General features: G+C 45.8%; 1 protein-coding gene across 1 annotated transcript; it reads right to left on the minus strand.

Moving 5' to 3' along the window:
* Positions 1-313: 313 nt before the first annotated feature.
* Positions 314-5513, minus strand: LOC121008358 (myeloid-associated differentiation marker-like). Its single transcript, XM_040440835.1, has 2 exons — positions 5198-5513; positions 314-2889 (listed from the first exon to the last, which is right to left on the minus strand). The coding sequence occupies exon 2, from the start codon at positions 2408-2410 to the stop codon at positions 1577-1579; it is 834 nt and encodes a 277-aa protein (XP_040296769.1). The 5' UTR covers positions 2411-2889; positions 5198-5513; the 3' UTR covers positions 314-1576.
* Between the last annotated feature and the right edge of the window lie 6281 nt (positions 5514-11794).

Below are 11794 nucleotides of genomic sequence, written 5' to 3' on the forward strand. Positions count from 1 at the left end.
ACCTGGCGGTCGCCTCGCCCTACACGTACTCCGACGTGCCCCATGCCCATCTGCCCCCACACACATAACGTGGCGAGGAGCTGTAATAAGCCTATAAATCCTGCAGCAGTGTTCATTATAACCTTATTACGGACTAATTATATCGGCGTCTGGGGCGGCCGCTAAATACAGCCATCAATAAGGGGGGGGGGGGCGTCACAGTATAAAGGGCGTGCCATTCAGGGGTCTGGGACAGCTGAGTGATGACCCCCTGAGGATGCCCCCCATCTCCGGAGACAATTTAAAGAGACACACGCCACAAAGGTCATCAGAGCAAAGCATTTTAATGTCGCAATGACAAACACATCCGGGAAATTCCTTCCATCTGGAACCTGGTGGTGTCCAACGCTGAGCGGTCCGAAGACTATAAGGTTTCATACACTGTCCAATAATCCAGTAATCCGCCCCCTCGATAAGTCCTGTGGGTGCCGGATTAAGAGGAATTTGACCAAATTTATAATTTGTCTGGAATTTATATATTTTTTTTAATATTTTGGTTTTTTAACATTTTTCTGAAATGTTTTCTGCCACAAAATCGACTGGTATACAGATGATAATATGCTTCAGGTAAATACTATTGTTTAATCAGGTAAATACTATTGTTTAATCGGGTAAGCCGCCCCGCATACGCCCGCGTTCCCACACTACAATGCCAACATACAAAAAATAATCTTATATTTAAAAAAATATATATAATTGTATAAAGCCTTAAAGTAATGTAAATCTCTGTTCATCGCCATGCCTTTGTGCTGTGATTAGGGCTAATATTTTGTGGGTTTCAGTGGGTTAAATCTGACTAACGTGCTTTTAAAGGGGTTGTCCAAGCTTAGGAAAGGTTGGCCGCTTTCACCCCGATACAGCGCCACTTGAGCCCGCAGGTGTTGTCTGGAATTGCAGTTTAGCGCCATTCACTGCAATACCACGCCCAACCTGAGGATAGGTGTGGCGCTGTTATTTGGAAGAAAGCAGCCATGTTTTTCTGACCCTGGACAACCCCCTTAAGTTTTAGGAAGCGCATAAATATTACATTTCTACATTTACTGTACCCACAAGCAAATGTATAAAGACAGCTCTGTGTACAGATGTAGCAGAGCTGAGTTTAGGACCTCTATAGTGTGTATGGTATAGTATGACTATGTGATCGTGTCATATACCAACATACAGGGGCAGGAAGAAGCCTGTCTTTGTTGCCCACAGCAGCCAATCACAGCACCGCTTTCATTTTCCAAGAGCAGAGTATGAAATGAAAGCTGCGCTGTGATTGGTTGCTATGGGGAACAAAGGCAGTTTTGTTTTCAGTTTCAAAAATCCCATATGTTCGTATCTGTGGGCCCTTAAGAGTCGGGGCCCAGCCTGGGACAACAACCTCTATTGTTCCAGTGATTTCTATGGTTCTGTGTGTCCACCTTCAGAAGGTTTAACAACAGATTCAGCTCTGCTACATCAGTGTACACACATGATCTTATTAGCGTCTGTCGTCTTCCCCGCCCTTAGACTAGGACGTCCATGTTCTTAGGTCTCTCTGTAATTCTGGAGTCTAGGCTTGGACCGTAAAGAAAACCATCCTGCAGGAATACGCCAAGTCCACGACATACGCCAAAAAGTTAATGCAGGTCAGGACCGTGATGCCAATTCCATTGTCCCGTGCAGGCCCGTTTAAAATCAACTTGAAATAATACAGCGGCCATATAACCACCACGGTGAGGTACATCGCCACCGCCAAAATGTTGAAACCAATGAGGACCTTCTCAATATTCACAGGCAACATTGCCAAGAGGCGACCAATGGTGAGCAAAATGATGAGCGCCGTGATGATGAAGCAGATGGAGTAGACCGCCACGGACCACTGGAGCCCAGGATACGGGTAAAATCCCGGAAGAAGGGAGAAGATGATGCAGGCCACGTAGGTCTCAAAGACCTTCAAGAGTCCCGGCACGGTGGACAGAAATCCACTTATCTCCCCAGGTTTCGCACGTGTGAGGCCCACCTCAATGGCATAAGCAAAGAAACACAGGATAGACATGGCAGTGGCGGCCCCGCGACAAGCGCAGATGTGTCCACTGCACCCGCCATGTAGGAAGACTGAAGGATACATGATGGAGGTGGTGAAGAGCATCAACGAGGCCAACATGGAGAAAGCAGAGGTGAAGTCCTCCCAAGATATGGGGATGGCGTTGTAGAATCCAGTCAACTCCAGAACAACTATTAAGATGGTCATGATGAAGGCCAAGATCCACGTGAACATACTCCAGACACCATATTGGGTATGGTATGAGTCTACACTGGCCACCAAACTGAATGCCGTGCAGGAAAGGAAGATCTGGAAGAAACGTATGATGATCAGTGGAGATATCAGGTTGCGGAAATTCATCCTGGAGACGGGTGGAGCAATCCGTGGAAATGGAGGATTGATTTGAAGGGATAGTTCTTGGAGGATGTGGTTCTAGGCACAGTCCTTAGAGATGGAGAGTGTGCTTCTAGAGATAGTTCTTGGAGATGGAGGATGTGGTTCTAGGCACAGTCCTTAGAGATGGAGAGTGTGCTTCTAGAGATAGTTCTTGGAGATGGAAGATGTGGTTCCGGGGACAGTCCTTGGAGATGGAGGATGTGGTTGTAGAGGCAGTGCTTGGAGATGCTAGATCTAGATTTAAGGAAAGTCCTGGAGGAGGTTGTGGTTGAAGGAACTATAGGTGGAGATGGAGAATGTGGTTCTAAAGATAGTCCTTGGAGATGGAGGTTGTGGCTGAAGGAACTATTGTAGAAGTTGATGTAGAGACAGTCGGTGAAGATGGAGGAGGCAGTTGATTCGGTCAGTAATCCTGCAGAAGCTTCTCCATCGACCGGTGGTACCTGAAGAAATCGTAGACATGTATCAACTATTCAAAACCAACACTGAATCCTTACGAGGGACACATCATCTACACACAGGACGGGGGAGGGCGCAGTACGTTTTGATCTCTCTTGTGCCGATAGGACGGTCGTGTATTTTGGTGGCATTGTGGGAGATGCCCTCAGACTGCAGAGGAGCACGCTCTGGACGGTCACAGCAGAGGGCACTAGTGAGATGCCAGGTACTGCAGGCCTATGCCAGAGCTGCCAGCTTGGCTTCCTGGTGCCCCACCCTTGCTGCGGTTGACTCACATTTCACACCCCCTCTCCCGGTCTGCATTTGGCCGGGACACTTTGCATTTTTTTGGGAGTCTTATTTGCCCAGGAGGCCACTTCACTGTAGGTACAGAGATAAGTCTGGTGCCCACTCTTCACCCTGACATTCTGTCCATTTATTTCTGCAGATATGACTATTGGCGCAATATCTGCTTGTTAACACTTTCTGAGTTTTTATTTTTATACTATGCAGCTCTTAAAGGGGAACTCCAACTTTTTAGGTGTTAGAGCCCCGAATATGCCCGGCTCTCCTCTTAGTAACAGCAGCCAATGGGTGACTACTTTGGTTCTCGCTTATTTATGGAGAATGGGGTATTCAGACATAAATAGCAGATTTCATTTCAGTTTTAATGATTTAAAGGGTAGGGGTCTATTGTTTCTAGACATTTGAATGGGTATAAAAGGTCTAAAACGTTATCATATCTGACCACCTGTGACCCCTCCAGCTATCCCGGCGGAGTCCCTCCCTCAGTCGAGAGACAGCAGCTAGGAGGCGTTTGAATGGAGTCGAATATGTGCCCTGCAACTCTAGTCAGCAAACTTACTTACAGGAGGCTAAAATGGAGGTGTTGCCCATAGTAACCAATCAGATTACAGCTTCCATTTTTGATAGATCGATTTGAAAATGAAAGCAGCAAGCTGATTGGTTGCTATGGGCAGCTCCCCTCCCCGATCACTGATCTCTAGGGGGATTGATTGGTCATGTCTGTTCTGTATGTATTGACGGGTGTCATGTACCTACTCTAGCAGAGCAGGCATGACCAATCGATCCAGCAGACAGACATCCCAACCTGCAAAAACTCATTTCAGGGAGGTTTTCTTTTTTTTTCTTTCACAAACTTTTTATTACATTTTCCAGACATCTGCAGTATCCGCACACTGTGCTCTATGGTGTGGAGGACGGGGCTCATTACCCTGCCCCAAATTATCCTATTTATGTATATGATTAAAGGGGTTCTGTCACCACCTATAAGTCCTGTGAGCTAAACATCTGCTCATGTCCAGGTGGCATTCTGATTTCTAAGGTGGCCTTATAAAAGCTATTTGTGGCTTTATTCTGCGGAAAATCAGGGTTTACTAACCTGTCAATCACTGAATTAAGGTGCCCAAGCAGGGGAGGTCTGTGGAGGCATGGTGCCCGGCCGCACGCATCGCCGTTCGTGCCCAGCGCCGCCTTCTACTCCTCAGTGTCGCCTCTCCCCCCCTCCTCCCGCTTTGAGATCCCGCGCGTGCGCACAGGCTCAGCCTGATGCGCCGTTGCGGACTGCTGGCATCGGCTTCTTCTCGCACTGTGCGCACGCGCCGAGAAGGGGACGGTGCTACAGGTCGCCGGAAAGGTTTACTGCGATTAAACTAGAGATGGGAAGTTCGGATCTTTCACATGAATCGGTTCATTCGCTGAGCTGACAAGAAGCAAGTGAACCGAAGCTTAGGTTGCGCAATGCGCATGCGCGGATGCTTCCATTCACTTGCTGACTCGCTGAGTCGGCTCTTGGTCTGAGTCAGGAAGTTTATTCTTTAAAACCCTGTGTGTAATTATCTACCCCACTGTAAGAAAAACACAAGCATCCGGGGGGGTGAATTTAACACTGGGGTAAATAATAGAATTAAAATGGAGGGTTAAATGTGTAAATGTATTTTAAAAAATCCATCTCTCTCAATAGTTCTATAGCTACTGAATGAGACAGAAGGAGAGATGCCTTTAACATATAGATCTCCTTGAGAAGCCAGTTTGATCCTAAAGGGTTAATTCAGCCTGTAATGTAAACTCTGTGTCTTCTCTTATCTCTCTGCTCTGCTATCAGTGAACCTTTCCGGAGCCGCTATCTAATAGCAGGAGACTCCCTGAACCTCCGGGAGAGTTGAGATCCAGCTGCAGATCACATGTGAACTTGACCCCTAGACCCTGAACTTTAACCTCATGTAACGAAACAAAATGACCACGGGCGGCCGCAGAATGCAGAGCAGGGCCTCGGGCTGCGGCGGCTCTCACCTGCGGCACTTGGTGGGTGGCCCCGCTGGTTGATCCTGGGCATTGCTCGCTGGACCTCGCCGCGTGGTTCTGAAGACCTTCCCCGGGCGGCGGCCGCTGCTGCTGTCTGTCTGTGCCCGCCCTCTAGGACTACAGGTGATACTTTGTATCCAGCATCATCACACCCGGCTCGCCCCGGACGCTCCCCTCCCCCACTGTACACCAAACCTGAAGAATTCCTCTGATCACATTCCTCCAGTAACACTCCAGTCAGAGAGCTGCAGCCTGTCTCCAGTCACATCCAGAGCTGCAGTCACAAATGGTCTACTACTCCAGTCACATCCAGAGCTGCAGACACAAATGGTCTACTACTCCAGTCACATCCAGAGCTGCAGTCACAAATGGTCTACTACTCCAGTCACATCCAGAGCTGCAGTCACAAATTGTCTGCTGCAGTCACAAATTGTCTACTACTCCAGTCACATCCAGAGCTGTATTCCTTCAACAATTGTCTAATACTCCAGTCACATCCGGAGCTGCAGCCACAGACTGTCAACTACTCCAGTCACATCCACAGCTGCAGCCACAAACTGTCTACTACTCCAGTCACATCCAGAGCTGCAGTCACAAATTGTCTATTACTCCAGTCACATCCACAGCTGCAGTCATAAATGGTCTACTACTCCAGTCACATCCAGAACTGCAGTCACAAATTGTCTACTACTCCAGTCACATCCATAGCTGCAGCCACAAATTGTCTACTACTCCAGTCACATCCATAGCTGCAGCCACAAATTGTCTACTACTCGTCACATCCAGAGCTGCAGTCACACATTGTCTAGTACTTCAGTCACATATTGTCTAATACTCCAGTCACATCCAGAGCTGCAGTCACAAATTGTCTACTACTCCAGTCGCCTCCAGAGCTGCAGCCACATATTGTCTACTACTCCCATCATATCCAGAGCTGCAGTCACAAATGGCCTACTAACACTCCAGTCACATCCACAGCTGCAGCAAAAATTGTCCCACTACTCCAGTCACATCCATAGCTACAGCCACAAATTGTCTACTACTCCAGTCACATCCAAAGCTGCAGTCACAAATAGTCTACTACTATTCCAGTCACATCCACAGCTGCAGCCACAAATTGTCTACTACTCCAGTCACATCCAAAGCTGCAGTCACAAATAGTCTACTACTATTCCAGTCACATCCACAGCTGCAGCCACAAATTGTCTAACACTCCAGTCACATCCACAAATTGTCCATTACTCCAGTCAGATCCAAAGCTGCAGCAACAAATTGTCTAATACTCCAGTCACATTCAGAGCTGCAGCCACATATTGTCTACTACTCCAGTCACATCCAGAGCTGCATTCATCATTTGTCTAATACTCCAGTCATAGTCAGAGCTATGTCAGCACAGGGGAGTCTAGATGAGGGTCTGGCGGACCCCCGGGCTCAGGCCGGCCTGCTCCTCGCCGTCAGTTTTCTGCTCCACCTGAGAGGCATTCAAGATAAATGATGAGCGAAACAAACACAACTCAACACCGCGGCCGAGGCGGAGCGTCCTGTAACAGGCGGAACTGGATGAACAGATGTTACCAGCAGAGACCAAATATAGACACATGACAGGATTAGATACACAGCGCTGCAGACAGTATCACACAGGATAGGATTAGATACACAGCTCAGCAGACAGTATCACACAGGATAGGATTAGATACACAGCTCAGCAGACAGTATCACACAGGAGAGGATTAGATACACAGCTCAGCAGACAGTATCACACAGGATAGGATTAGATACACAGCTCAGCAGACAGTATCACACAGGATAGGATTAGATACACAGCTCAGCAGACAGTATCACACAGGATAGGATTAGATACACAGCTCAGCAGACAGTATCGCACAGGATAGGATTAGATACACAGCTCAGCAGACAGTATCACACAGGATAGGATTAGATACACAGCTCAGCAGACAGTATCACACAGGATAGGATTAGATACACAGCTCAGCAAACAGTATCACACAGGATAGGATTAGATACACAGCTTAGCAGACAGTATCACACAGGAGAGGATTAGATACACAGCTCAGCAGGGAGTATCACACAGGATAGGATTAGATACACAGCTCAGCAGACAGTATCACACAGGATAGGATTAGATACACAGCTCAGCAGACAGTATCACACAGGATAGGATTAGATACACAGCTCAGCAGACAGAATTACACAGGATAGGATTCAGTGGTGTACACACAATCCATGGGGCCCTGGTGCGAAACTGATCCATGGGGCCCCCTCCCCGTCGACGCCCCCCCCTGCCGCCCGCGTGTGTATGTATGTGTGTGTGTGTATATATAATAATATACAGAACACACTAGTAACTCTTACCTGACCTGGCTCAGGCTGAACGCTGCTGAATCGACCCGCTGAAAGTCTGCAGCAACTGGCAAGGCTGAAGGCTGGAGGCTGGCTGGGCTCAGTGTTGGCTCTGGCTGAGCGCTGCTCCGGGGCCTGGCTCAGGCTGGCAGAGAGAGAGAGGACGAGGTGGGGTGAGTGACTGTAGTATAGAGTCAGACTACTGGGCAAGTGGGCAGTGGCAGACCAGCAGTGGCAGACTAGCAGTGGCTCCCGCAGCCCTGATAACATTGTGACGTCACGTAAGCGCGCGCAACTGCGACCCCTGTATGTACGCCCCAACTACAACTCCCAGCATCACCAGACAGCAGTATGCCTAAATTTGTATTTTCGCCAGGTCTAGAGAGCCACAGGCTGAAGACTAATGCAAGAACGAGAAGGTATTCCCCAATGTGCGCAGTCTGCTCATCCCTTTATAAGCAGATGTAGCAGAGTTAACAAATGGCCTCAACCAGAACTATGTACTTTTACCCAGAACTGCAGGTGTCAGCATCAGGTACCAGCAATGCATTTCCCACGTAAAACCAGCTCTGCTACATTATGTAGCAGAGCTGGTTTTGTCATGCATTTCTTTTGCCTTCATATGGTAAAATGCTTTATAACTAAGGCTACTTTCGCACTAGCGTTTTGAATTCCGTTTCAGGGATCTCACAAACGGTTCAAAACGGATCAGTTCAGCCCTAATGCATTCTGAATGGATAAGGATCCGCTCAGAACGCATCCGTTTGGTTCCGTTCTGCCTCCATTCCGCTCTGGATGCGGACACCAAACGGATCCGTCCTGACACACAATGTAAGTCAATGGGGACGGGTCAGTTATCACTGACACAGTATGGTGCAATTGAAAACTGATCCGTACCCCATTGATTTTCAATGTAAGTCAGGACGGATCCGTTTTGACTTAGAATTTTTTTAAAAAGAATAATGCAAACGGATCCTTTCTGAAAGGATACAAGCGTTTGCATTATCGGTGCGGATCCGTCTGTGCAGATACCAGACGGATCCGCACCGAACGCAGGTGTGAAAGTAGCCTAACTCTGCTACATTTCTGTAGCCTGCAACCTCTGACTGCCCAGTTGGGCTGAAACTACTACACCCAGCATGTTCTGGCAGTAATAGTAAATGGATATTGGTGCAATTCTGAGCTTCTAGTCTAGAATTTTAAAATGACAGTGAAGACTGACACACAGGCAGTAAACTAGACGCTGTGAGGCAGGAGGACTGAATCTCGGTCCGTGTACCGTCAGCATCACTAACGATCCTGAGCCCCCTCCCCCAATCGCACCTCCTCGGATGAAGGTGAATTTGGAGAGCTTGCGCAGGTGGAGCGTTCCTCTGAAGCACACGAGTCCTTATCTCATCAGCCACCTCCTTTATGGCAGCTGCAGGGCGGGGAATGGACCTTTGCACGATGTCGCCGGCATTTATGGAAGCTCCATCCTCACCGCTGGGGAGGTCACCTGACACGGTGCAGGGTGATCAGGCGGTGTGGTACTACAAGTCCCAGCATGTCTTGCTCTCCTTGTCGGAATGATGGGAGACCTATGTGTATATGGAGAGGGGAGGGAGGGGGCATTAGGTGGAAACGTAGGCCCCATTGATGGCGGCACATATGCCAGATCACTTGTATGGACTCTTTCTACAATTTTCCTGCACTGGTCCCAGAGCCCTGCTCCTTCCTGGATCATGAATAGAATTCCAGAATGACAGTGAAGACTGACACAGGGAAATGAAAAGGATCAGGTGTAATTCTGTAAGGTAATGGATCTCTACAGGTCGTCTCAGGAAGCCAGGAGCAGCGGCGTGGTGGCGGCACATCGGCAAGATGTTCCAGCGTCGGGATCGCCCCACCCTGAGCGCTTGCACAATGGCTCTGTGTAATCCTGTTAACTATTCCCCTGCCCGAGCACAGCACCAAAGTGGGATCTGGGAAAGCTGGCCACTGACGTCATGACCCAGCTTTCCCCTGGAGCAGATGACTTAATGCAGCGGCCTCGCTTCCCAGCTCTGTCACTTCTGCCCAAAACTTTCTCAACTTCTTCAATAGAGTCATCACAGGTGAGAATGGTGTGGTGGTCACCGCCATCTGGTGGGTGAAACCTGAACTGCACTGAAATAAAGCTCCAATTACCATGCCTCTGGAGGTAAACAAGAATGTATCTATTCACTGACCGCAAACAGAGATGGTGGGGAGAAAAAACAAATAAACATTTTTTTCCTCCTTTTTTTTACTACACTTTTTCCTTTAAAAAATGTCAGGACGTCGGGCAACGCGCTCAGCGTACACCAAAGTGCATGCTCCAAATACCTGTCCCATCAAGGAAGGAGGAGCGGAATCACATGTTCACATGAAGAAAGTGTAACACCCATCATAACTGCTCCAACTACAACCCTCATCATGATTCTGAGCACACAGGATACTGTTGTATGACCACACGATCAAGTGACAGGAGCGGCTGCACATACAGGGAACCAGGGAGGGAAGCCGATAAATCACTGCAGATATATATCCCTGTACATAGGGGGCAGAATTATAGTAGTTATATCCCTGTACATAGGAGCAGTATTATAGTAGTTATATCCCTGTACATAGGAGCAGTATTATAGTAGTTATATCCCTGTACATAGGAGCAGTATTATAGTAGTTATATTCTTGTACATAGGAGCGGTATTATAGTAGTTATATCCCTGTACATAGGAGGCAGTATTATAGTAGTTATATTATTGTATATAGGAGGCAGTATTATAGTAGTTATATTCTTGTACATAGGAGGCAGTATTATAGTAGTTATATTCTTGTACATAGGAGCAGTATTATAGTAGTTATATTCTTGTACATAGGGGCAGTATTATAGTAGTTATATTCTTGTACATAGGAGCAGTATTATAGTAGTTATATTCTTATACATAGGAGCAGTATTATAGTAGTTATATTCTTGTACATAGGAGCAGTATTATAGTAGTTATATTCCTGTACATAGGAGGCAGTATTATAGTAGTTATATTCTTGTACATAGGAGCAGTATTATAGTAGTTATATTCTTATACATAGGAGCAGTATTATAGTAGTTATATTCTTATACATAGGAGCAGTATTATAGTAGTTATATTCTTATACATAGGAGCAGTATTATAGTAGTTATATCCCTGTACATAGGAGCAGTATTATAGTAGTTATATTCTTGTACATAGGAGGCAGTATTATTGTAGTTATATTCTTGTACATAGGAGCAGTATTATAGTAGTTATATTCTTGTACATAGGAGAAGTATTATAGTAGTTATATTCTTGTACATAGGAGCAGTATTATAGTAGTTATATTCTTGTACATAGTGTGGCAGTATTATAGTAGTTATATTCCTGTACATAGGAGCAGTATTATAGTAGTTATATTCCTGTACATAGGAGGCAGTATTATAGTAGTTATATTCTTGTACATAGGAGCAGTATTATAGTAGTTATATTCTTATACATAGGAGCAGTATTATAGTAGTTATATTCTTGTACATAGGAGAAGTATTATAGTAGTTATATTCTTGTACATAGGAGCAGTATTATAGTAGTTATATTCTAGTACATAGGAGCAGTATTATAGTAGTTATATTCATGTACATAGGAGGCAGTATTATAGTAGTTATATTCTTGTACATAGGAGCAGTATTATAGTAGTTATATTCTTATACATAGGAGCAGTATTATAGTAGTTATATCCCTGTACATAGGAGCAGTATTATAGTAGTTATATTCCTGTACATAGGAGGCAGTATTATAGTAGTTATATTCTTGTACATAGGAGCAGTATTATAGTAGTTATATTCTTGTACATAGGAGCAGTATTATAGTAGTTATATTCTTGTACATAGGAGCAGTATTATAGTAGTTATATCCCTGTACATAGGAGCAGTATTATAGTAGTTATATTCTTATACATAGGAGCAGTATTATAGTAGTTATATCCCTGTACATAGGAGCAGTATTATAGTAGTTATATTCCTGTACATAGGAGGCAGTATTATAGTAGTTATATTCTTGTACATAGGAGGCAGTATTATAGTAGTTATATCCTTGTACATAGGAGCAGTATTATAGTAGTTATATTCTTATACATAGGAGCAGTATTATAGTAGTTATATTCTTGTACATAGGAGCAGTATTATAGTAGTTATATCCTTGTACATAGGAGCAG

This window comes from Bufo bufo, chromosome 7, assembly GCF_905171765.1.
Source record: "Bufo bufo chromosome 7, aBufBuf1.1, whole genome shotgun sequence".
In the NCBI taxonomy this organism is placed as follows: Eukaryota; Metazoa; Chordata; class Amphibia; order Anura; family Bufonidae; genus Bufo; species Bufo bufo.

Coding starts and splice junctions, on each gene's coding strand:
- LOC121008358 (XM_040440835.1), bottom strand. CDS start 2,410: ATGAATTTCCGCAACCTGATATCTCCACTGATCATCATACGTTTCTTC.